This window comes from Hyperoodon ampullatus (assembly GCF_949752795.1).
Source record: "Hyperoodon ampullatus genome assembly, chromosome: 1".
NCBI classification, from domain to species: Eukaryota; Metazoa; Chordata; class Mammalia; order Artiodactyla; family Ziphiidae; genus Hyperoodon; species Hyperoodon ampullatus.
Window position 1 is genome coordinate 150,562,912 of NC_136914.1, and position 27,816 is coordinate 150,590,727.

The 27,816-nt window shown below is 38.1% G+C and overlaps 1 protein-coding gene across 1 annotated transcript in view; it reads right to left on the reverse strand.

Annotated features, from left to right (window-relative positions):
- Nucleotides 1-1,737: 1,737 nt before the first annotated feature.
- Nucleotides 1,738-27,816, reverse strand: part of UGT8 (UDP glycosyltransferase 8) — a gene marked incomplete at both ends in the record, with an annotated part of 59,001 nt that continues 32,922 nt past the window's right edge. Inside the window, 4 exons of the mRNA XM_079700524.1 lie at nucleotides 1,738-2,101; nucleotides 6,422-6,641; nucleotides 9,181-9,257; nucleotides 10,752-10,894. Coding sequence (XP_079556650.1) covers nucleotides 1,738-2,101; nucleotides 6,422-6,641; nucleotides 9,181-9,257; nucleotides 10,752-10,894 — 804 coding nt within the window. The remainder of the gene's footprint in view (nucleotides 2,102-6,421; nucleotides 6,642-9,180; nucleotides 9,258-10,751; nucleotides 10,895-27,816) is intronic.

Sequence of the window (27,816 nt, forward strand, 5' to 3'; positions counted from 1 at the left end):
CTTTTTTCCCTTTTAACGGCAATATTATAAGATTGTGAAAAGGTATAACTAATAGGCTTATATGTGTAATACCATTTCTTCAAGTATTCAGACAGCAATATATTTGCCTGCATTGTACATTAGAAAACTACTTGTGACATTATTTCTAAGTACAGGAGAGTGGCTCCTGGTGGGAGTGTGATGAAGTTGTATGTCATAGTGTATGATAAGGATTTAAGCATTCTAGAATTTTCACAACTCTTCCCATGTTAGCGAATGTCATTAGGTAAATGTTGTATTTTTCTACTCTCAGCTGTCAGACATAAGATGTCAAACTACAAATAAATAAAGCATACACTCAACATGTGTAGTGCAAATGCTAAGTAAACAGAATGACAGGGAATAAACTCATAGTTGCCAGCAAGTGAATGGTTCAGTTGGGAGGTCCTGATTTTGTGATGTCTGTGACTTGCACCCCTGTCCTCAAATGAGTACTATTCCTGTCCCATGTCAGCCACAATGGATTGAAGTGAGGGGGAAGGCAGTGAGGAGGGGAGTGGGAACTCATTTTCCCAAACAAGTAGTACAACTTCTCTGTCACTTCTGTATATCATGTAAAGTTTGACTTGGTAAACCAGATTTCAAACCTCTCAGACAAAGCAGGTACCAATATGGAGAAAAGTAAGTGTTCCAATGAAAAGAATTAAATGTTGGCACCTATGTAACAGACTGTGTGGTCCAGACAACAAAATAGGATAAAGGAGGAGGTTTTTTAAAGTTAAAACTTTGGAAATACCACACCTGAACATTCAAAAATTACATTACAGAAAAGCCATCAAACAGTTACAAAACATTCAAATAACAACCCTGCTTAAAGATGCCATAGAAGCAGTAATCTTCAGTACTCTGAACAAAAGTCAGAGCTTTGTTGCTCTGTTTTAATTAGACATTTAACATACTGTTATTCATTAAAATGAAATAGAAAAAAAACTATAAAATTCTCCCAGAGGCAAATTATTGGTAGGGAGAAAATAGAAGTAAAACGTGACAACCAATTTATACATTTACTTAATTGTATGTTTTTTTCCCCCAGAAGTATCCACAGTCTGTAAGAAAAGTAAAACTAAAATAAAAAAAACCTAAAATGAATAAACAAAAAAACCCTAAAAGTACAAAAACCGGTGTCATCTATCTTTTCATTTTCTTCCTCTGCATTCAGTTTTGAGGGAAAAGTGTTCTTTCATGGTAGTGTTCTGAGCTTCCATATATTAAATTCTAGAAGAGAAACATTTGGATCCTAACCGTCTTTCTATATCATTCTTGAATGTGTTGTACCGTCAACAAATATAACAAGCAGCTGGCTGAAATAATCTTAATTAGGAAACATCCACACACATACACACACACATACATACACAAACAAATCTTTTTAAGAGAAAAGAAACCATTCCTTATCTGGAACACACATATATCAAGACTTAAAACTAAAGTCTGACATGGTCACTTAACTGATTTAAATAATTAAGGCTTCTAAAAGGTTCAGTGCCAAAACTCTCTGCATCAGTGTTCGAATAAAATACATTTTTGCATTTTAGGTTTGTGCTTTTTACAGCCATCTTAATTCCACAGAATTTCATTAGTAAGATCAGATAAGGGAGTGTTAGAATTGTTTACTGATGCTTTCCTTTTAGTAGTTGTTAGACTAAATTATAGCAATAAAAATTCAACAGATTTGTTACTATCAGGTGGGCTGTTGGCTCATTTCACCTTCTTTTCATGTTTAATGTGGCCATTTCTTTTATACTTGCCATTGGGGATTCCATTATGGTAATGTCCATTAACTGTGCTATGCTTATTTCTAGACCACAAACTTTTGATTTTTCTGTAGATAAATTTTGTGACCCAGGACAAGAGGAAGTAAAACAAGGCAGCACCAAGCAAAAGCACAAAGGCAACATCCAGTAAAAAATACTGACAGAAAGAGATTTGATGGACAGCGGCACGTAGGTGATGGGCTCCATTGTGGCGGAGAATGTAATCGATCCAATAGACAGTCCGATTGACGGGGTGACCAGGTTGATCCTTGTGGATTTCTGAAAGCTTCTGAGCCCTCTGACGGTAGCTATGAGGTGGAGGTAAGACACAGAATGATCATGTAGCTACAAGGCTCAGGATCATAACTCCCTAAAGTTAAAAATGGGGAAAATAATAAAAATAGCTATCCTGTATTAAGTACCTAGTATGTGCCAGGCACTGTGATAAGTGCTTTCAACACATTACCTTATACTAACACAGTAAAATAAATTTTACACAGATAAGGAAAATGAAAATCAGAGAGATCAAGTGACCTGACCATGATTATAAATTTGAGATTCAAATTCAACTTTTTCCTACTCCAAATCCCATGCTCCTTCTACACTACACCATGCCTCTTATATACACATAATCCTTCTCTTCATATGCTTTTAAATACTATTAATCAATGAGTCTCAACCAGGAAGAGGAGCGAATTTATTAGATTCTAAAACAGAGGGATGGTGGAAAAAAATGCAGAATTTTGTCCCAACACCTTTTCCTTTTAGCAGTGACATTTAATTTTGTTCTGATTTAAAACAGTACTAGGTGACAGAGTGAGATTATTATATTTAGTAAACAGATGAAAAGGAGTTGATAACACTATGAAGCCATATGTGAGTGACATTATATGCAGTAGAGATACATATATGCATATGTATATACATATGTATAAAGAAAACACTCAAATGATTGATAAAAATCAGCTGAAGAGGATCATCACAAAAAGTGATCAAACATAACGTAAACATCTTAATTTAAAATATTTAACTGTACATTTACATGTCAATCTTTGGTACAAAGCCCCTTTGAGCATGGATCTCTGATTAGAGTTTGCATTGTTCAAACGTAAGAAATAATTTCCACATGGAAGGATTACAAAACACATCATGGAGGGTGTGGCCCTCGAGCTGTGCCTTATACAGGAACAAAAGTTTGGACATGTGAAAACTTGCTAGGCCAAGAGAAGAGTGTGAACTAAGTAATAAAGGTGGGAGAGTAAGAGTATGCCCAGAACAAATTTATTTGGAAAGAGTATGTAGCACAGGGGTGTTTGGCTGGAAACTAGATTGGAACGTGAGTCTCCTTCACTTGTGTTCAGAATGACAAGATATGCAGCCCTGTTCTTAGAATCAAAGACCGTTAAATCAGAGAGACTGGCTTTAAGCCAGAGCTTTGGGGAGAGGATTAAAAAAAGGAAGAGACCGATGGTGGGAAGATCATCCAAAAGACTGCCTCATGGCCATAATTTCCTGCCTCCCAGGGTCCATAATCTTTCTCCTAAGCCATACTGTCTACCATGTGTTGAAAAGTTTGTGGAAAAACTATAGAACACTGTAAAATGTTGTTACCTATTGCTATTTTTAATTGTTTTGTTGTATTTTGAATACTTATATAAGTAAATTTTTTAAAAGAAAAAGCACATTTTCTGTGTCACCCTAGCCTTACAACAAAATTACTGTTATATAATAAACTCAGTTGCTTTAAAAGTGTAAAATCTCATCCAAATATTAAGAGGCCATCCTTGTAATATTCCTGGTACTATTAAGAGGCCTTGCTTTGTAATCTATCATTATTTCTACTCAATGGCAAAAGGTAAATTAGAACCTTTTGATTACTCTGTTTTGTGAGAAAATTCTTACAGGATAAAAGGATATCTTTAAAATATGGAAGTGAAACATGGTATCTTAAAAAATGAAATTCAACCTTCTATTTTAACATAGAAGAAGGAGGATTAAAAACAATCTTGGTCCTCAGGTACCTTAATGTCATGAGACTATGGCCCATTCTCTAGAGATGATTAAACAGACTGCATGTGACAAAGATCCTTCTGCAGGGACTCTGGCTTCATCGCCACCTATGAAATTCCAATAGGCTCACTGGTCCAGAACCAGTCCTTACCTGCCTCAGCTTACGTGAGTATGGAGTAGGGCCTCATCGCTCAGACCTTTACTTCTCCCCAAGAGCAGACTCATAAAGCTCACTACCCAGCCCAATTTTCCAAGATTCTCCCTTTCAGAGGTAGCAAGTGGCATTGTCCTTTCAGCACAGTTTGCTTTACAACCCAAAATTTCTCCCAGTAGGAATATAAAGTTTGTGGGGGAAAAAAAAGAACAGTGTGATTAAAATGGTCACTTAAGGCCACTTCTAAACTCTCCTTTCGAATGTCTTGGATAAAATTACTTTTAATAAAACAAATTACCTTGTAAGGGGCTCATGTGATTTGCACATTTTTACAAAAGGGGAAGTGTCTCCTATCAAAAGTAATAACCGGGCTTCCCTGGTGGTGCAGTGGTTGAGAGTCTGCCTGCCGATGCAGGGGGAACGGGTTCGTGCCCTGGTCCGGAAAGATCCCACATGCCGCGGAGCGGCTGGGCCCGTGAGTCATGGCCGCTAAGCCTGCGCGTCCAGAGCCTGTGCTCCACAACGGGAGAGGCCACAGCAGTGAGAGGCCCGCGTACCGCAAAAAAAAAAAAAAAAAAAAGTAATAACTAAGGGCTGGATATGTGTTAAGTTCATAAGGATTAACTACCCATCTTTCTCTACAACTTGCTTTAATAAAATCTCCAGATTCAAAAGAATTCCTTCCAAAGAACAAAAGCAATAGCTTTTATTAAATAAATCCAAACAACTAGTATGGGAAGAAGGAAGACATTGTTCAAGTTGAGTAAAAAAGAAATAAGTAATACTTCTTTAGCACTATTGGTTTAAACTAGAATATCTTGGACACAATATTAGTGAATCAAATCAGCCTTTTCAATAATTATGGCATGTTAAATATGGAACATAATCATGTATTTGAAACAAAAAAGATAAAATGCCTTAAGTTTACATATAATTACTTTTAGCAAAGAACATACTACCTGAATCATTGTCATTTTTACAATGAATAGAGACATCTTCCTACCCTGAATGTGCAAAAGGCTTTAGTTAAATAATTAAACTCTTCAAGGGTTATATGCAAATAACTATTTATCTTATATGGATACTTTGTGGAAGAATATAAATTTATTCACTGAACAAAATAAAACCTATTTTGAAATCAAGCACACATGTATACTTGAAGATGGCATAGCTGGGATTTAATCGCAGTGTGACCTAAGACTATAGCCTGGTCTCTGATTTGGCCCCTTTTACACCTCACAGAACACAGCCAAACTGATTTTGTGTGGATGATCCAGACTTTTGCTTTTTCTGCATAACCGACCCAATCTCGGCAGCTCTGCCACTATCGCTCTACAAACTCTACTTGAGGGCTGCATTTTACAAATCTTCCTTTAAAAGCCTGTATGATACATATCATCTTCCATAAGAACATCACATTTTGAAAAACACTAGACTTTTAAAAGAAAGGCTACAGAACACAGATGAAGGGATCTCACAGGTACCTCAGATCAGCAAACATATTGATCCAAGTGCCAAGAGCTGTGACCAAGACACTGGATCCTCTAAGGGGTCAGCACATGAAGGCCACCTCCAAGCCAACATAAGACAGCATAACGAACTGCAGTGCACTTGAACCCAGCCTTTTACCTAAAAGCTACATCGCTTTATATGAAAGAATTGTTCTTAGTGTTGGTTGTTTCTTAGAATATGGCAGAGTTTCTCAGTCTACTGTTATGCCATCTACCCTGGGTATAAACAGAAGAAGCTCACGCTCTTCAGACATGAATGCCATTTGAAAGGCAAGATCAATTAAATGTCACATAAAAATGGGAAATATTGTTGCTTTGTTTTAAAACTACACAGGCTGACTCTCTACTCTTTCAGGCTCAGTTGTGAACTGGGTTAACTCAAGACACGTCAAGAATTTAAGAAAAAAAATAAAGATTCTGACTAGTCATTCACCTGAGTAAAAAAATCTCGGCATTTCATTGACGCCCCGCACTAGGGAAACCCAGCACCAGGCAGTATCAAGAGCACCAGCTTTGGAATCAGACAGTCCTGGTTCAAATTCCTACTCTAATAGCTTTGTAACTATGGGCAAATTACATAAGCTCTCTGAGTTTCAAGTGCCTCATCTCTAAAATATGAATAAGGAGAATGGTGATATATAGTTTTATGAGCATCAAAATGAGATAAAGGACACAAAAATGGACACACAGTAGGGACCCAATGGTTCCCATGTTAGTTTTTCCTTAGTTTGTCAAACCTTGGTAGAATATTATTCAAGGTCATACAAGGCTGGCCAAATGATTGCTATTTCTATTTTTCAAATGACAGAAACATGCACAAGGCATTATACACAGGAATCTCTAAAGGATATTTCTATAATTGGTTTATTGACAACCTACTGGCAATAATAACCTATTGACAATGTGCTGTGGTATATATATTTAATCTGCTTTAATATTAATTGAAACCTTACCTGGGATTATTGATAACTTTCACTAGTGCTTCATACAGCTCTCCTTCAGTAACTGTCTTCCATTCTAGCAGTATCCCCATACCTTTTGCCTGTACCCGGGTCATAGTATCATAATGGTCTCCAAAGAGTGGGATTCCCACTACAGGAACACCATGATACATAGTTTCAAAAATACTATTCAAACCACCATGGCTCAGGAAGGCTTTAATATTTGAATGCCCTAAAGAAGGATTAAAAAAGAAAACAACTTAGAATATTGCATATTATTCTAGGAAGAGATCTTCCAGAAATTTCTTAAAAGCTGATATTATAATAAACATGCATTTCAGATATAGGATTTTTAAAGGCGCAGTTTCACAGATTCCTGCTCTATACCAATTACAATGCTTGTTATATACATAATTATCTGATTTATATATATCAGTTAAAAGCCATTTTTAAGCTAACATTTATAACTTTAAGAATTATATCACAATATCTTCTCCCAAAACACAAATATCAACTGCATTCAAATGGCCAATAATTAACAGGATATCAACGAAAGCAAGAAATGACAAAAAGTACCGGGGGCAATCACATTCTACTAAACACAGACACTCACCTTCTGGCTACTCAAGCATTTATCTATATTAAAGTCAAACACACTTTGCAAAAAAACATATGTAAAAATGTGGGGCTGGATTCCAGATGTCCATGAAGAGTTTCTGTGCTTATCCAAAGAGGAACATTGTATGGTGCTTAGCATTTAAAACATTCAAGTCATATCAGCACCTGTGCTACACAATCTTAGGGTCTGATTTTACATTTTAGGTATAAAAACATGTAGGGACAGACAGTTACAAAAGTTACTTGTAAGAGATGGGACATCACGTAACATCTAGCTGTCATGGAGATAAAAGAGGTAATTCATCAAAATTAATGAGGTATTTAAAAATCCAGGTCTCCTTATGAGCAGAAAGTTTTGCATAAAAAGTGTAAGACAAAGAAACACTGCACTCAGGATAGGTGCTATATGGCCAGAAAGGAATTATAGCTTGCAAAAACACAAACATTTAAAATAAACATACATCAAGTAAAAAAACGAACTCTGTGTGTGAACCTGGGTCTCAGTGGGGCTCCAGGACTCTCCCACCTCAACATCTAGCGGGCTGGTCACTCAGTGTCCCTTGCTCTGACCCACAAGCGGCTTCTCAACTCAGCCCAACTAAGGGATCTACCCTTGCAGTGGATTTCAAACTTTCTTTTCAGTAGTAGAACCAACCCTTTTTCTTTGAACAAAACTTTATTATCACCAAGCCCAGCAGTGAAAAATAATGCAGAGCTGGTGTATGGAGAGCAGGCGGGGAGTGTCATGAGAGGAGGGGAGGGGAGAGACACTGATTTGGTTCCTGCTTTTCACCCTGGAGGAATCTTCTGAGCATAGTTAGAAACCAACAGAGGACCCACAAAGGTCATGGCTAGAGTTAAAAAGGATGTTAATCTCAGAAAAGGCAGAGAGCTGAGATTCTGAGGAACCCAGAAGAGATGTGAACTTGAGGAGGGCCTCTGGGTGTAGCTACACCTCGCTGTAGAGCCTCACAGCAAAAAAAACCATGAGATCAATTTAGATGCTCCCAGACAGCAGTGTCCCCTGCTGAACTGAGATGGCTGATGGTCAAGATATCTTATTTAAATTTACTGCTTCCTTCCTACCTTCTATGGAATCTGAAGTCATAATAGTACAGACATAAAAAATAAAAGAAAAAAAATACAAACATCAAAAAAGGTGAACTGTCTTATTTTTTTCTCAGTTTTACCATTTATAGAATAACATTTATAATAAACTAAACAAAAGGAATTATTTATATATATACTTACTGTTTTTTAGTTACAAAATTCAATTTGCAGGGTTTTAGGGGGTCAATTTAGCTTCTAAAAGATGTTCTTTAAAAGTCTATTTTTAAGAATAGAACTTAAAGCTACTTTTACATAATCTGTTAGATTAGTATTATTGAACAAATGATGGTTGATATTGCCAAAATCAGTAACATTTTTATAATTTCCTTAATAAGTAATATCTTAAAGGATAATATGGCCTTATATTTTCCTAGAGATTTAATGAATAAAACAATTTACATTTTACTATCTGTGCTTATTAAACAGAATTAGATTCAGATATCTTAAAAGATATGAATATAATTGGTATTTTAATTTTGAGTTGAGGATCAGAACCCCAAGAAATAAGTCAGAAGAAATAAAGTGTTCAAAAGTGCCCAGTGATTTAGGGTAAAATCTAGGCAGATAATCCAAGTAAAGTTAAAATAAATTGACTGTTTTTTTGGCTTTCTGCTTCTCTGTGGTTTCAAACAAATGAATAATTTCAAATTTCTCTGGGTTCTTGGATACATCTGTAGTAAAACTATAACACAAATTTAAATTTTCACTGTTTTAATTTTACTACTTTTAGCTGATCGGCATAACTAGGTATAACTTTACTCACCACTAGCTTATATAGTATTAAGTATATTTTTCAGAAAATTAAAATTTGTGACTGATCTAAAAATTTTAATTTATAGGCCTAAATGATTATACTTTAAAATTATTTGCCAATAACTAAAGATTTGACTTGTTGGTCTGAAATCTAGGACTTAACGCACTAGATAACATAATGATTCTATCATACACCATACGTGTATTGTATAAGCCACTCAAGTGTAAAACTCACATTTACACAATTAAAATCTAAAAGCCAAGTAAGCACCCACATGTCACTGACTTACCAAGCAGGTCATTTTGTGGTAACCATTCTATGAGCTTGGTGTTGTTTCCCAGATTCTTTGGTTTGGTTCCAGAAAACCTGAAATTTACACCAGACTATGAATCTTCCAAAAAATCACTTTACTCCTGGTATGAACTCTCTGATTAAATTTTTGGATTTAAAATAAATGTTACATGATCTTTTGCTGATATCCTTAAGAGGGAAGCCATGTTTTAGTAACAACAAAAATTTCAGGTTCTTTTTCACATTTTCATTGACTGAGGGATAAATAAGAAACACTATGATTATACTGAGATCTATTTTCCTTCGCTCTCCTCCCCTATCCACAGAGATGGGGGAAATAGCAACCAAGTGACCCTATGCTAGAAAGTCATTTTCTACCAGCATCTAGAAGGTGAAACAGGAAGCACCAGCAAGGACCACCAGTGGGCAGTCAATAGCTCCCATCTGGACGCCCAGAACCTGAGGGAAGGCTTGAGAATTGGAAGAAAGCAGGAAGTACTCTTCTCTAGCTGGGCCTCAGCTAGAGAATTATGTGGGGCAAAGGACAGTTAGGCTGTTGCCCCTACAGCTCTGTGGGGCAAAGGACATAATTAGGCTGTTTCCTGCCTTGATCTTTGAAAGATAAACCATAAAGTGCTTATCAACTGAGAGAATGGCAAGAGATTGAAATAAGCAGATACAAACTGTTCCAAATAAAGTAGAAGGGGCACTTTCTGGGTTAAGCCTAATAGAAGAAATCCAATAGGACTGGAATGCAAAGGGAGAAGTCTTAAACCATTGGAATAAAATATGTATCCATTTCATAGCTTAGCCAGAAGAAGGAGGAGCTAATCCTCCTACAGTTGTTACAAAGGAGAAACCCCTATTACTCAGAGCCTACTTGTTATGGCTTGACACTGGGGCCGACCTTGATCACTGCTGTATCCCTAGAGCCCAATGGTGGGGACAGGTACTAAGTAAATACACACTAAATAAGTGTTCAGATCCAAGTGTAGACACTGGGTTAGAAACTCCAGAGACAGACACATGTTGGCAGTGCCTGCCAAAAGAAGTGGGGTCTGTTTTGACTAGCATTAACTGGCAAGTTACTGTATTTTTAAATGTCTGGTCTCTTGGATAAAGGAAATCGAAAGTATTTATAGACAAAGTGGGAGCCCAAAAGGTTCCATGAAATATTTTACCTATTTAATCATTCATCCATCATTTTTTCCTCATTCCAACACTGACTTGAAGGAGTATATAGAAATGCATGCAATTACACATTTTTAAGTGATAATAAATAACAGAAGGGTAAATGAGGGTAACATAAAAATGCACCCATCACAAGAATACATCATTGTGCATCAGATCTTCTTTTTATGCTATGAGCTAGATGTCTTTTTAACCATCACAGAGTATTATATAAGTTAATCCCTAGATTTCGATACACTAAGAAACAAAATGAAAATTCAAAGGCATCCTGCTAATATTGCCAGGGAATCAATGGGCTGTGCTTTACTCAGACCTGCGGGCTAAGTAAGAGGATATGGAAAATCAAGAGTGAAGAAACAATCTATATTATTACCTTACCTCCAAATCACTTTTTGGGGCAATCTCCCCAGAGCTCCTGCCAGTTTGTTAGCAATGTCTTCTGACAGATACTTGACACCAGCTCCGAAAGATACCAGGACAAAGCCATGTTGATTAGCACCATTTACCCACCTTTGGAGATCCTGCAAATCAAAATGTGGCAGTTAATTTTATGGAGAAGTAATACAGTTCATAATCAGTGTCATCACAGTCCAGTTTTTTAAAAGCCTTCAAATAATTTTCCTAAATAATTAAATAGTGAAGATAATATAATATTTTCCTTTAGATAACTGCTTTTTTATTCTTTTTTTTTTTTTTTGCGGTATGCGGGCCTCTCACCGCTGTGGCCTCTCGCGTTGCGGAGCACAGGCTCCGGACGCGCAGGCTCAGCGGCCATGGCTCACGGGCCCAGCCGCTCCGCGGCATGTGGGATCCTCCCGGACCGGGGCATGAACCCGTGTCCCCTGCATCGGCAGGCAGACTCTCAACCACTGCACCACCAGGGAAGCCCCATAACTGCTTTTTAAAAAAAAAATTTCACTGAACAATGCTAACTAAAATAAGGAGGGCAGATAATTAACTTGGTTAGGATCAATAAACAACAACAACAAAAATCAGTAATTAATGACCTAAGAGCTCAGACAGAAAAAACAAAAACTTTAAACTCATGTTTAAAACATGGTCAGAGATAAATTTATATGAGGACATAAGTGAAAGATTAGACACATGACAAAGACATTAACTACCACCCCCCCACACTCACCCAGGGAGACTTTTATTTTAGGAGTGGGCTGCTTTTATCTTGGTCTAAGTTTGATAATTTTCATTTCTGAAGAGCATACTGTATTAATGACTGAGAAAGAGAAGGAATTAGCTAATGGTTCCAAACATCCATAGGCCTAACAAGTTTTACTACTTCTCTAGTTATTTCTTCAACTCACACAGAATAGAAATCATGCATACTGTATAGTGAGGCATCCAGGGGTTCTGGAAATCTCTGAGCAGAAGCTTTCTCTCATTGTGTGGGAAAATGCTAAATTCTCAAACATGTCCATCTACAGCTAATAGATAAGGGGCCATGGCATATCTGATGTTAAATAGGGACAACTGTCAAATTTCAGGAATACTCATTTCATAGGAAGACACATTAACACATTTCTACCAGTATTATTGATTTAACTGAAGATGAAAGAAGTTCATTTTAAGGGATACCACCCTTGCTTTATGTTATTCTGTAGGCACCAGCTTTTTTTTATGGTAAGTTATCCCTCTGAATAAGTCTTTGTCAAAGACACTGAGCTTCAGTTTCCCATATAAAAATGAATAAAGCCACAGCACTTTGAAGAATACATAATTCTGCTGTAAGGAAAACAAACATACTGTCTACTGGCAACACCTATGCCATAATATAGTCATGAAAACAGGGGACAAACCCACTGTGTATTCATAATGTGCAGAGCAAGCTGTCACTGTTACATCCTGCAGACCCGGTAGGTCTCTCGTTCAGGATGAAGAAGTTACCGAGATGACTGTGTCGCCCGTGCTCTTTGCATTTCACACCACTTTCTGGCATAACCTGATTTGCAGCTGGGAGGTAAGAAGTACAGTAAGGGGGCTTCCCTGGTGGCGCACTGGTTGAGAGTCCGCCTGCCGATGCAGGGAACATGGGTTCGTGCCCCGGTCCGGGAAGATCCCACATGCCGCAGAGCGGCTGGGCCCATGAGCCATGGCCGCTGAGCCTGCGCGTCCGGAGCCTGTGCTCCGCAATGGGAGAGGCCACAACAGTGAGAGGCCCGCATAGAGAGAAAAAAAAAAAAAAAGAAGTACAGTAAGAAGTATCATCGCAATAGCATCACCACATAGCTCAATACTAAGTATTTATATGGAATGTTAGCCCTCTTTATGCCTTTATTTTCTTTGCTTTCTTTCCCTTTTCTTTTCCTTTTCTCACTTAATGAGATCTGTGTTAACTGGCTCTATCACACTTATATTCTTAGCAGGGAAGAGGGGACCACATTTTATGCCTCAAATGAATTAGTGAATAGTGTCATTATATGACCAAGAGTGATGATGGAAAGGAGGTACATCCTTCCAGCTACTGAGTAAAACAGGCTATAATTATTTGGGAGGGAAGAAAACCTTATCAAAACACCTCATTTCCCAGGAAACTCTATTTGTTTATGAACATATAAAAGAAATCGAGAATATATCAACTGTGGATTAAAGCTTTTAACTTATATTCTACCACATTTACTAAGACTATCATGTGCTGAAAATTTAACAGCGTAACTTGTAGATTCAAAGTAAGAAACAAAACAAATTTAGAATTTTCAATTTATATATAGTCTTAAGCCAGATATACTTAGAACAAATATAAACGCTGCACAGTAGAATAAACTGAATTCATAGGGTGTTTTCTCCCTATGGTTTGTCTTCAAATAGTTTATCACCTACTATCCAATTCTCTAAAGACAAAAATTTCAGGGTCAATGCCATTTACAAAATGTTTACATTCAGAAATACTAAGCGTTATGGGAATAACATTATTTAATTTAAATTTTGTTTCCTGAGGACTTAAAAGGTCTTTGAGTTTCAACTGACTCTTTGTATACATGTTTGTTCCTTGTTTTGCATGATATAAAATGAAATCCATAAACCTATTTTTCCAGCTTTTTTCCTACCATAGTCATTAGCCGTAACAAGAATATATTCAAGTATATAATCTTTATTTGCATGGAAGGGAATAGAGAAAATTTTATTCATTATGGTTCCCTCCACGGAAAGCACTCAGCATTTTTAGAAGATAACACTGCACTTGGCTTAGAGGGGAGAGTGAGGCCCCGAGGTGATATCCCAACTGCTATGTCCTGAGCTGGAGATGGAACAGGGGAGTGAGAGGTCGGAGTAGAAAGAGTGAGGGGCAGGGGCCACTGGGCCGCTTGGGGATGTAACCCCTCCCCGTGATCTGTGATCTCCAATCTGCAGCCTCAATTCAAAAAATGTCTGGTGTGACTGATGTTTTATGAGAACATAGAAAGGGTTGGGTTTGGGGTTTGGCTGATACAGTGACCTTCTGGTAGCATAGAGCCAGAGGCCGAAGGGATCTAGAATTTGCTCAACTTATAGTGAAGACTTTGGAACCAGAACTTCACAAAAAGTGTGCTCAGGTCTCCAAAGGGCTGGAAGGCCAGGTGGCGTCTCAACTCTATATATACGTACCGTATTTTCTGGAATTTAAGACCCCATCAGTTATAAAATATAAACTGATTTAATAACAACTCTTCACTAAACCTCCCCCTTCATAATAAATATAATTAATGTTAAAAAAAATTCCCAATTCCAGAAACTTACCACTGTTAAAAAATATAGGTACTTTAGAAACTCCCTGTCCTGGGGCAAATACCAACTTAAAAAATTGGACTGAAAAAAAACCCCTCACAATATCAACAAAAATAATACATATTTAAGACTAGAGTAAACCTAAGGATGCACATAAAGAAAACAAGAAAATTTTACCGAAGGACAAAAAAGAAAATCTATTCAAATGGAGAGATGTAACATGGGCTGGGAAGGAAACATCAAAGTTATGAAGATGCTGATTTTTTATAAAATTAAGTTCAATGCATCCTCAGCCTACATTTCAAAAGGATTGTTATGGAACTTGAAAAGCTGAGCCTAAAATTCATTTAGAAAAGAAAATGTTCAAGAGAGGCCAAGAAATTTTTGAAAAAGAACAGAGAGAGTTTACCCTTCAAGATATTAAAATGTACTCTAGAATCTAGAACCATCACAATGCATGTCTTCATTATTAGGAGAAGGAAGATAGGAAGTCAGCGTTTTCATCAGCAGAGAAAGGAGGCCTCCAGCTACTGATTCAGAAAAAATAGTGAGTTAGATCCCTCCACTAACACAAATTACAGAAGGATTAAGAAGTTAAATTGAATTAAAATACATGAAGTACCTGAAGAAAACCCCCAAAGATAATTTTCGTGTATTTGGGTGGGGAAGGTCTTCCTGAGCCAGTCACAGACTCCAGAAGTCATAAAGAAAAGACTGACAGATCTGACTGTAGAAAAACAAAAATCTTCTAGAGTATGAAAGACATTTTAAAAAGCAAAAGAATAATAAATAGATGCAGAAGTATTTGTAACACAAAAAACAAAGAATTAATATCTAAAACAAAATAATGAGGGGAAAAAACCCTGCAAACAACATGAGAAAACACCTCTTTCACAGAAGGAGAGCACATGGCATAAAACATGGAAGGATGCTTAGCCTCAGATGGATAATCAGAGAAACATAAATTCAAATTGTTTTCATCTCTTGTTCTCTCGGTAGTCTGTATAGTACTCTATTAGATGCTGTCAATATACTATTACTTAATTGATTTTAACTTAAGAATTGACTGTAGTATTTCCCTTTAAGTATTACTGTTTTATAATTTTCTGTCAACTATTTTGTTTTGCTAGAAGGATAAAATGCCTTTTCCTAAGTGAACTCTGGGTTTATTTTCCAATTATTTAGCAAATTTTTCCCACTTTAAGATTATCTTTTAAATAGCTCTACCTTTTTTTCAGTAATTTTACAGTTTCATTTCTTTAATTTTTAACCTTTCCTCACCAGACTTTTTTTGGAGGAAAGAATGAGACTGGGATCTATCTTTATTTTTAACCAAACAGCCAGCCTTCTCAACACTACAGGGTATTTCATCTTGTCCTCATTTATTTGAAATGCCACACTCTCAGTCAATTTCTAAATTCTATTCTTTTCCACTGATCTATCCATCCATTCCTGTATCCGTGTCAAAGAGTTTTACTTACTGCTCTTTTATAATACATTTTTATATTTGCAGTGATAGATTTCTCAATACTTTTCATTGAAGGACTTTGTTTTTTAAACACATCAACTGCCGTTTGTTAGCAGTACCACTTTTTCTTTTGTATGTTATGGATATTTGTGCATATATGTACAGAATACACACCTCACATCATGTACCTTACGAGTTTAGTAACTGCATTCAGTCCTTTATTCTTAATTGGCCAGCACTGCATGCTCGCTGCTCCACTAGATGGCAGGGCAGGAACAGAGCATGGAAGTCCGGGCTCTGCTGAGTTTCCCAGGCTCTCAGCCATCATCAGAGGCCCAAACCCAGAGCCTGTCTCTACGGTTTTTCCTGCTCATCGTCCAGGGGAAAAACTCTGTCATTTCCACAATGTAAGTAAAAGCAAAATCATCACAGGAATAGAACAAATACTGAGCAGGAAAGCAGCAATAGTCATAGGTGCTTCCCTCACTTTATTACCATGACTACTTCCATTTCTATGCAATTAAAGTAACCAATTTAGATACTTACCTATACTTTGCTATAATTTTATATACAAAACTTTTGAAAAGACAACGTTGTAATAAGAATAATCATTTTATCTTCTTGTAGAGTTAAATAGGGAAGGTATCTTATGCCATTTGTGGAAAAAAGTAGAATAAGGAAATATGGATAACATATTTATCAGAATCAAATGTTATATACTAACATATTTCCTTTTTTTTTTTTTTTTTTAACAATTGTGACCTGGTCCACATGATGTGTTTCCTGGTATGGCCAGATTCCTTTCGCTAGAGTAATTATACACCAAATGCCTTGACTTGGTGGTTGGAAGAATAAGGCAATGAAAAGTATATCATCTTCCCCCTCCCCACTTCCCTCCCTGGAGCGCTGTTCAGGATGAGTGGGTAATGTAACCTGGCCCTGTGAGACAGCAGATGGGGGTGGAACAGCAGCCAAGAGATGTACCAGAGTTAGACTGGGGCAGCAAAAGCCCCCAAAGTTGAAAACTTCCAATAACTTTAGGTAACATTTTGACATGGTGAATGTCGAGAAATGGATAGTGAAAAAATATTCTAAGAAGGAGTAGAGAGCAGATTCTGAGAATTTTAGAGAAGACAGTCATTGGCTGACTCCTTTCTCCTTTTTTATACACTTAGCCTCCTATCCAAAAACAAAACTTCCTCTTAACTGTACACATGTAAAACACATCCCAATTCCAGAAATGTAAAAGTAGACTTTTAAAAGATCATCACTTCAGAATCAATGAAAGAATATCTAATGAAAAGGTGGATGGTACAGGCCCACCTCTATCCTGTCTAGGCTTAATTTTGAGGACAACAGGAGGTGGCTAGACCCCTAAGGAAACCTTTAACAGCTCAGAGCCTGGGGACAGACTGGGCTGCAGAGGTTAGCACCAGATCTGTCCTGACGGCAGCCTATGACCCAAACCTACTCCTTTCTCCCCACAAAATAGAGCCTTGAGAGGGGGCCAGTGCAGTGGAGACACCAATAACACTGCATCCTTTGTCAGCCCCATCCATTCTGAGGCAAAGAATGCCTGGACTGTGAGAGAATCCTACACAGAGATGGTGATGGGAGAAGGGGGGTGGGTGTTGGGACCTCTGTTCTTGTTCCCAACACCAATATCAATAGGCCTCTTTTCCCATTTTAAAGGGCCTGATACAAAGAATGCTCCAATTGGGTCAGGTGGGCTGCACAGAACTGAAATATTCATTCTGCAAAATCTAGTAGATAAGATAATAATGAACATTTTTGATATAAAATGTTTTAAAAACACCGCGGGACATCAAACGTGATCTTTGACTACTGCTAAGATAGTTAACCAAGACTTAGTAAACAAACAGTAATTAAAAATACCATTGAAAATATAAAAGTGACCATTCAAAACGAAAACGGTCCAACCATCGTTTTTACTGAGTTAATTGGCAAAGAATTTGGTTTAAACCCCGATTCCACAGTTTGCTGTGCAATCTCCATCAAGCGCCCATTCTCTGTGAGGCCCAGCTTTCTCTTCTTAAAAAATGCTGATAATACTTCACAGGGACATTGTGAAGATTAAATGGGATCAAATATATAAAGGTGCTTTGAAACATAAAAATTATGGTGTTATTTTCCCAGGGCAGGAAGTCTGAGAAGCAATACACAGATGATGGACTGAAACGACAGCCACATTGAGAAAAGGAAAAAAATAAAGTTATTCTGCAGCAAGACATTTTCTCTGAATTATACATACTCTCTTCGCCATGTTTTTGATCCTTCAGAAAAAAGCCAGTTAAAACAAATACATAAATGAGAAAAAGTACAAAAAATGTTTTATATGCAGTATCAAATCTAGTTGTCAGTTTTTCAGAACAGTCAAGTAATTTCTAAGATTATCCAAAGGGGTTAACCCACAACTAACCTGAAGAAGCAATAGAGTGATCAATGTCAAGGTGATGGTTCTATTAAAAAAGAAAAATCTCAGAAGATGCCTTCATTAACACAGTGAACATCTTCAGGAGGATGTAAAAAGTACCTAGAAGGGTGTATTCATTTCCACTGAGATTCTGAAGTATCTTTTTTCTTTCTTGTAAGACTTTTAATTGTTGCCATTACAATTACGATTAAAAGAAGTAAGCTAAATTTGAAACCCTGATTTGACTTTGAAGACAGTTAAATTTTCAAGGTTCTTAAGACCTTCAAGAAACTCCACACAGTCAGGATGTCCCAAGGATATGATCATGGCAAGGTACCCAGGCACTATGGAAAGTAACCACTGGGTGTAAAAAGATGAAAATCTCACCAGGAAAAAAAAAAAAATCAACGCAAAAAGTGACAGCTAAATCTTTCTTATGTTACAAAAGGAAATTAAGAAGCCAGAGGTTTGGGGAGGGTGAGAGAGATTTGAGCACGATGATTTGTAACAGACAAGGAGGACAGGGTATGAAAGGGAGGGATAAAGATGCAGAAAGAGTAGGCGTATGTTGTCCTGGCACATGTGAGTGTGGTGTACAGATCTGTGATCCTGGAACATTCCAAAACAATCTGCTGTCAACTCTAAACATCCACATTCTTGCAGGAAAAAAAAGGACCATGGCTAACAAATACTTCTTTATCAAATAGTGCCTCGGCAAGTGAGGGGTCCATTCATTAATTCAGCAAATATTATTGACTACCTGCTATGTACCATACCTGGCATTCTTCTAGGCACTTGAGACATACCAAAGAATAAATTTATCCCCAAAAATTCCTGTCCCCGGAGAGTTTACCTTCTTAACCACGTGGCCACAACCTAACTTTCTACCCCCACCTGCCATCAGGTTTCCACCCCTCACTTACTCTTCCTTCTTCAAATATAGCCTGCCCCTCGGTGCCTGGCATATCCTCTTCACCTCATAGTTATTTATCACAGTTCTCACAAAGGATACTAACTCTCTGTGAGATGTGCTCTCTCAGAGGACACACATCACATAACTTGTAGTGTGTGAGCTTAGGCACAAGATTTTCTCTCTTCCTGGGTTGTGAGACATCGTAGGTGCTCACTACTTATTTCTTTTCATAAATCAAGAAAGGCAGTAGTAATCTACATCCTTAAAAAATAAACAGGGCTTCCCTGGTGGCGCAGTGGTTGAGAGTCCGCCTGCCGATGCAGGGGACGCGGGTTCGTGTCCCGGTCCGGGAAGATCCCACATGCCGCGGAGCAGCTGGGCCCGTGAGCCATGATCGCTGGGCCTGCGCGTCCGGAGCCTGTGCTCCGCAACGGTAGAGGCCACAGCAGTGAGAGGCCCGCGTGCCGCAAAGAAACAAACAAAAAACAAACAAACAAAATAAATAAACAATAAATGTACTGTTTTATTTTTTCATTCAGTTCCTTAGATAAGTAACACCGTCTCTTCCCTAGAATTTGAGCTAACGAAGAGAATGTTGGGCGTTTTAAAATTCGAGTTTAACTACATGGCCTGCCTGGAGAAAATAAAGGTAGGTTTGCCATCCGGTCCACCCGTCTGCCTTCGTTCCTTCCAGGAAAAGCAAAATGAAAGTTTCTTTGTGATAATCACAATATTATGCCAGAAAGACACGATGAAGGAGGCAAAATTCATGTCTAGTGTGAAGGTGGACAAGGGAAATGGCTGTAGTAGAGTGAGATGGGTGCAGGAGGAGACCGTCACAGGACAGGATGAGGAGACCGGGGGAGGTAAGGTGAGGCTCTAAGGCTGAGAAGAGGAAGGAGTGGGTGCAGGTGGGTGTTTGTTAGAACCAAAGACAGTGAGCGGTTGGGAGAGGATGGGGCTAGCATGATTTTCAGGTTTCTGGCTTGGAATAATTCTGTAATTAACCAAGAGGAGAACCCTATAAGGAGAAGCAGGTCTGAGGAGGGGGGAAGAAGAAGAAGAGTTTATATTTGAACGTAATGAATTGAGATTTCTGTGTAATATCCAAGTGGAACTACTTAGAAAGCAGTGGGAAACAGAAAACTTGGGAGGGAAAATTGGGCTGCAGATACAGTTTTTTAGAGCTCTCAAATACATCAAGAGGAAACACATGAGTGTTACGGACAACCGGCGACACAGTGGCCTCTTTAAGGAGAAGTGAGAAAAAGAGATTCTGGGTCTAGAATACCTAACAGAATAAATCAGTTACATTTCTGCTCAGAGCACTAGTTAGAACGTGGTCCCCTAGTTCAGTAAGTAGGAGTGCAGAGGACCCATGGCACCCGCCTGCAGCTCTAGCCCAGGGAACCCCGCAAAGGGTCGAGTGGGCCCTATACTCAATCCAGTTCCTTCGGGGAGGATCCCAAAGCAAATCAAAACCACGAAATGACCATCAGTTACTCTGATTCCAGAAAGAGTCCTACTTAATCTGATGGCTTTAACTCCGTGGAGTCCCCTGCTGGGCTCTCCAGATGCACTTCAAGCTGAGAGAAGCTGAGCTTTTCTCTGGAGTCTAACTCACTGAATTCAGTGCTATTCAGGCAGAAAAGACAATGACTTCCTGACTAGCAAAACTAGCACCTGGCCTAAAAGAAGGTGATATAAAACACAATAAGCAAGTTTGAGAAAGGGAGTCCATACCAATTTTTATTTTTCTTAGAACGATTTTCCACTGAGAAATTCCTGTATAAGATATCTGTGTAACTCCCTGTGCTATCACAAAATATAGCTTAGTAACATAAAGAAATGGACATGGTAGTTCACTGACAAGTATGTCTTTGCTATATGTCTGAATTAAGATGCCTTTGATTAAAATTAAAGGCAAGAGAAGAGTGAAAGAGCATATAACAAAAAGAAACTGGAAAAAATTACCTAGAAGGTGAGTATTCATTATTTACTTGTGCAAGAGAAGGATGAAATCATTTTATTCCTTTTACAATCTAATTTGATTATAAATCCTAACTATTTGCTCTCCAAAGTATTAACAAACCTATAATTGCCTCACTGGGAAATACAAATCAAAAATTCTAGATAATCTATTAATTTTTATTTTTTAATTTAAACTTCCCTCCATCAATTTCAGCATGTGATCAACACATTTAACAGCAAGTTATTAAAAAAACAAACAAACAAACAACTAGATACAGGGAATCGGTAAGTAGGCTATTTGGTAAAAACAACCTAGAAAGATACAAATTATTAACCATATGTGAAAATTACAGCAAAAAACATGGGATGTATATTGTGTGGCAGACTGTATTTTCCTAGCAATAATTCAAGCATTAGTTCCAGTCTTGCACATGCTTTCAGAACCTTGCTGCTCCCTCTCACGATGGGGCTGTGTCCACACCCCTTGAACCTGGGAAGGCTTGTGACTTTCCTGATCAATTGATATAGTAGAAGTAACGCTATGTGACATTCAAGGCTAGGTCATAAAAAAGGCTACAGATGCCAACTGCTTCTCTCTCTTGGAACATGCACTGTTGATGCCCAATCACCATACTATGAGCAAATCCAAACCACACATGGAGAGGCCACAAGCAGGTGTTCTAACTAACAGCCAAAACCAAAGTCTCAGCCACCAGCCAATATCAACAGCCAAACATGTGACTGAATGAACCTACAGATGATTCCAGCTTCTAGTTCTCAAGTTGTCCAGCTAAGGCTGCAGATAAATGGGAAACACTAGGAAGCCCTTCCCACTGAGTCCTGCCTGAATTCCTCATCTACAGATTCTGTGAGCCAAATAAATGGTTGTTTAAATGTCACAAAAGTTGTCCTTACAGCTCTAGTAATTGGAATATCTCAACAGATCTTCATTTGGTTAGTTTCTCAAGAATCACAGATGGACTCTAAAAACAGGGCTAAGAGGGCTTCCCTGGTGGCGCAGTGGTTGAGAGTCCACCTGCCGATGCAGGGGATACGGGTTCATGCCCCAGTCCGGGAAGATCACACATGCCACAGAGCGGCTGGGCCCGTGAGCCGTGGTTGCTTGAGCCTGTGCGTCCGGAGCCTGTGCTCCGCAAAGGGAGAGGCCACAACAGTGAGAGTCCCGTGTACCGCAAAAACAAAAGCAAAAACAAAACAGGGCTAAGAGATCCACATTAAGTCCCTAGTGTAGCATTTTTTTCTCAGAAAAGACTGGGAGAACAGGAAGTAACTGACAGTCACTGAATACCTATTCTGTGACTTTCAACCCATCTAAATTATTTCTTCTAAGAAAATAAGATAATGAATAAAGGTGAGGCCCAATAATACAAAAGAACCTAATTCTGAGCCATGGACCTGTGGTCCTCATCAATACTTCAACAGAGAAAAATGTAATATTTACCTGGTAGTTTTGCAAAATAATTCTTATAGCCACATTCCCTTTTGATGTGTACTGATATTAGCAACAGGGATTGAGTACAGTGCCCTTAATTAATCTGCAGCCATATTCATGTCATCAATAATTCAGCAACAGTTAAACTGTTACTGGTCACTTTCTTTGCTCCAGGTAACAGGGGCCAGGAATACAAAAGAGCAAGACATGGTTCCCTGCCCAGAATGTCACAGTCCAGGTTAGATGCACAAGCTTCACTATCAGCATCGCATAAATACTGCCTTTGCCCCATTTCTTCCCTCCATGCTGGGGAAATGGAGACTCTAGGAATAAATAATTCAAAATATCCATTTACATTAAATTTCTGTAAATTCATTCTTTTTTTGTTTGTTTGTTTTTTTGTTTTGTTTTTGCATTATGAGGGCCTCTCACCGTTGTGGCCTCTCCCCTTGCAGAGCACAGGCTCCGGACATGCAGGCTCAGCGGCCATGGCTCACGGGCCCAGCCGCTCCGCAGCATGTGGGATCTTCCCGGACCGGGGCACAAACCCGTATCCCCTGCATCGGCAGGCGGACTCTCAACCACTGTGCCACCAGGGAAGCCCTGTAAATTCATTCTTGATTTCAGAGTTGAATTTCTCGAATGGAAGAGTGTGGCAACAAGCAATGAAAACTTGTATGCTAACAGTTCCAAAACCAATTGGAAACACACTGATAGTTCAATTAAATAAAATATCAAAAAAAAATTCCTTGGCAACTAAAGAATCCCGTCATAAATCAAAGAAAATCTCCCTTTTTCTGATATTATAATACAGATATTGCTGTTTCTAGATTCTAAACTTATAAAAAAAAGAATAGTAAATGCAAAAACTGGTAAAAACTAGTGTAGTTCATATCACTTCCGGGGTAAATCATTCAATTAGATCCTTGCAGGTCAATAACAGCATCAGAGTGCACCTGAGTCAGCTTCTCCCAAATGCCTAAAGAAATACATAAGAAGCTAGACAAATACCAAAATATGCAATGAGACTGAATCCTAGGGCCTAATGGATATTTCCATTAAGTCTTGTGTCTTTCCATGTTGAACATGAGTGGTGCACATGGCTGTGAAGAAGGCAGGAGAAGTCTTTGGTTTCCTTTGGCTGTCAGCTTGGGGTAAGAGGCTATACAGACTAGAAAACTAGGAACTGACCCACCTCTTCCCCTCCATCTCACTCCCCCTTTAGATAATCTATTTCTACAACTCTTCAGGAAGTACGACTCCTACTATGCAACAAAGCCAATGACCCAAAAGGGTCTGGGCAATGGCTCATTGATCCTGGGATGAGTAAGTGAGTCATCTCAGGGAAAGCATTTCTCCCTGGGGCAGAAACATGCAGAGCCACGGTAACAGTGCCAGCTAGACTGTGTAACCTTCCATGCACTACCCTACGTAAAGACAATTTACAAAACAAATCTCACTCTCTGCTTGGATAGAGAAAGGGAAGCTCAGAATAAGATGAAAACCCTAGCTGAGCCCAGCAAAGGCTATACCAATGGAGGAAGGCTGTGTGGGTTGTTATGGCTCCTGGTCTCTCTCCAGGCATGCTCTGACAGGAGCACTCCCTCAGCATCTTCAAACTCTCAAGTCAATTCTGTGCAACTACAACTTGGATTGATCTGTTCTTCTATTTCACCATTATCATGACTTCCTTCCATCAACACAATTAACCACTGTGCTCCTAGAGAAGCTTGCAGTAGAAGTCTATCTTTGAACAAGAACCCCCAAATTTCCTTTCTCACCGATCTGCTTTTTGTCCTAATGCCTGGGCCCTCTCAAAAGTTTACTGCCCAACCTGAACCAGTGTATTTTAAAAGTCTTATTCAAGTACTCTCCACTCGGTGCTTGAGTACTCAATTTCTCTTAACTTTACCCATGAGAAAAATCTTAAAATTGTCATTGACAATGCAAGGTCAGTCTGTTTCTCACTTCTGACCCTGAACCACACCAGATCATTCCACATTCTCTTAGCCTATCCCATCCTGCTCTCACTGGTAACCGGGTTCTCTGTTTCCCCTGCATCATGGTACTCCTAGCTATCCAAATTCAACAGGCCCTTCAAGGTCAGAACAAACACCACCTTCTACATCAATCTTTGCTCTTGCCAAGTTTAAGAATTTATTCTTTATTTCTCTTGATAGTACTTTACATCTCCATTATGGTACTGTCCACATTTGAACTTGTTATAAAATTATTTGCATACATATATCATCTCCTTTAGCAGACTATAAATTCCTTGAATACCAAAGTACCTAAAGTAGTGTATGGCTCATGACTCATCTACACTCAATAAATATTCATTGGATATATATCTATCCGATGGGTTGCATTAAGTTTTCATTATTGTTTTGTTAAACCAAACCCATGCAAACATCCATCAACTTATAAACAGGTTTATTCTTAAGGTTCATTTGTAAATCTTTTTCTGAAATCTATGTGCATTTTCACAAAATGTTATTGTTATCCATGGTAACTTAGGATAATTGAAGTTGGCTTCAGTACTTCAAAGATATTCTGGATAAATAATTAACTTAAAGGTCATGTGGGAGATGCCATAAGAACCTAGTTGTGATGGATAACATTGTTCCAGTGGGAACCTTGGGACAACAAATTCACCTTCTCTACTCCTATTCCTGGGCATCAGTGATGGATGGACTTGCTGCATCTGTTAAAAAAAAATCATCTCTCTGCATATCTTTAAGTGTAAGCAACTTAAAGAGTTTATGAATCTGAAATATGTTTGTAAAAGAGGAGACATGAAGGAAACCCGTAACAGAGCATTACAGCAACAGAGCAGAAGTGATGTATACATGGAAAACCAGCCAGTATTTGTTTTTAATCTTGAAATTGTCTTAAATTTCACATAAAATTAAAAATGTGAGACTTTTATCTTATAAAAGAGAAACATAGCTAAAGAAAAGGGCTTAAGTAATACTTCTCTTAGAAGAGGAGTCTTCAAGTATTCTCAATTGAGGAAAAATGGAAAGAATAAAGACTTGCCAAATCTTTTTAAGTCCAATTGTTCACATATTTTCCTGATATATGTGATTTATTTCACTATGTGGCTCCAAAGGAAAATTTGTATGATGATCATCCACTAGAATGAAAATTGGAAAAATGCGTAAACCAATTTTCCCTCTAAATTAACAGCTACAAGGAAGTTTGCTGGCAAAAATCTCAACTATCTCACCTAGTTCTGAAAATATGTCTGAGACTAGGCAAACTGAGAACAAAAGTACAGAAGAAATACTGCGAAGAACAGAGATCAGATGTTTCAAGGATTGATCAAGTAAAGAGTTTTTGATGAGAAGTGAGTTTGCACATCTACAGGAGAAAAAGCCTTTCTATGGAAAAGCAAGAAATGAACATGGTCAATTAAAGAGCATGTGCCAGAGGGCTCAAAGGTTAAAAAAACAAACAAACCACCCCCTACCCCAATTTTGTGAGTTCGTCTTGGATTCCTGCTACCTGACAGTTGATTCTGACAAACTGAATAATCCTCAAAATAGATGAAAAACCAACAACCAAAAGTCAAAAACAACACCAAGAAAGAAATTATTTTCATGGAATTAGAAATCATAGTCACAATATTAGACTAAGTATTGCAAAAAAATGTAAGAATGTACATATATTAATTTAAAGTGAAAATGGACAAATTAGCTTTAATATATTTGTAAGTAGTAGCTGTATACAGATGGCTTCTAAGCATACAATCCTTAAAAAAATAGCTCATACATAAGAGAAATGTGAATGTGGGAAAATTACCCCACAAGTGCTATTTGTAATACTGTAATCTGCTCCAGGAGGAGAACATGCAGATAAAATGATAAGAAAAAGGGTTCCAAGGTTGGTCAATTGCCAGTCATTTTGAAATAATGCAACTCAAAAGGCAATGAATGTGACCACACAGCTGGAATCACAGTAAAGAACTTAGCACCTGGGAAAAGAGAAACCAGTGATCCCTACACACAACAGGTCCTCAGGGCAAATGCAGAATCTCCAGCTCAGCTTGGGAAAAATCTCTGCATACCAATCCAGTGTGGTAAAAAAAAAACAAAAACCCAAAACTCAAAACCCACTGGTCCAAAACACTGCTGCTTTTAATTAACAGTTCACATACCATTTTAAGTCAGTGTTTACTGAATGTAAACAATCACATATAAATCTGTACTTCTCAAAGTGACGAAACACCCAGGTGTAGGAGGGAATGCATACACCACAAAGCTATAAAATAAGTACATCCTGGAATGTTAATTTTAATCTACAAATAATGTTAAGTCCTTTTTTTAAAATAATAAAACAAATGAAGGTATAAGACTGTAGGAGAGAGTGCTAGTTGCCTAGCAATATCTATTTTCTCTACTTCCTTAGTAACAATTCCCAGCTTTTAGCTAGGCATATTGCAGCCTAGGTAAAGAGGACATTTTCCAGCCTTAGCTGAAGCTGAGCATGAAAAGGTGAGCAGCCAATGTGCTGGACAATGAGATGTAAGAGGAAGTAATTGGGCCTGCCAATGGCTGGAACACAGCAGCCATCTTGGCTATGAGGACCAGAGCTGCACTCCAGGATGGCAGAACAGAGAGCTGGATCTCTGCTGATGTCTCAAAGTTGCCATACCACCCTGGACTGCCAACCTTAGAAATTCCTTTTTGTGACACAAAAATACATTTCCATTGTGCACGACTATTTATTTGTTTTCTGTTTTTTGTGTTAAAACATAATTCCTAAGTAATGCAATTATGAAGAAGAATGCAAAATAGGAGACTTCAAATAAATGTCCATGTTTATGGCTGACTGCATATGGTTTTCCCAGTATCACCCAGGTGAACAAATTCATTACTCTGTGGTGTAGGTTTAAGAAGTACCGCATTGCAAATTATTAATAAGAATGCTAATTTCTGGATCATTTGGGTTGCTTTAAAGCTAGAATACTCTACCCATACTATATCATCAATCTCTAGTACCCTGGTGGCTAGGAGTTGCACCTGAAAATCCAACCTCATGCCAGCATCACAGTCTGAAGAGCTAAAACTCATGACAGTCCTACTAATTTATTTTATAATTGAAGAAACTGAAGAAAGACATAAACTGAAACCAGGAAATCAGAAGTGGAGCTAGAACTGAGTTCCAGTCCTAAGTTCTAGTGCCCTCTATTATAAAATGGTGGGACGGCCGTATAGTCTATGAGACAATACAGACTATTTTAAATTCCTCAGAAGAATAATGTTATATAAATTGAAGATATTAATCCAAGTAATCCACAAAGAATTTTTTTTACTTGATCAATGAAAAGATACTATGTTGCATTATATATCCTCCAAGACTACATTTTACCTTCCCCTTTGCAGTGCACTGGAAGGTAGTGAAAAACAGTGATATTCATGAAAAAAAAACAACTAATTTTGTTACTGGTAAACACTGTGCTTCTTATTTTCTCTTTTATTTTCT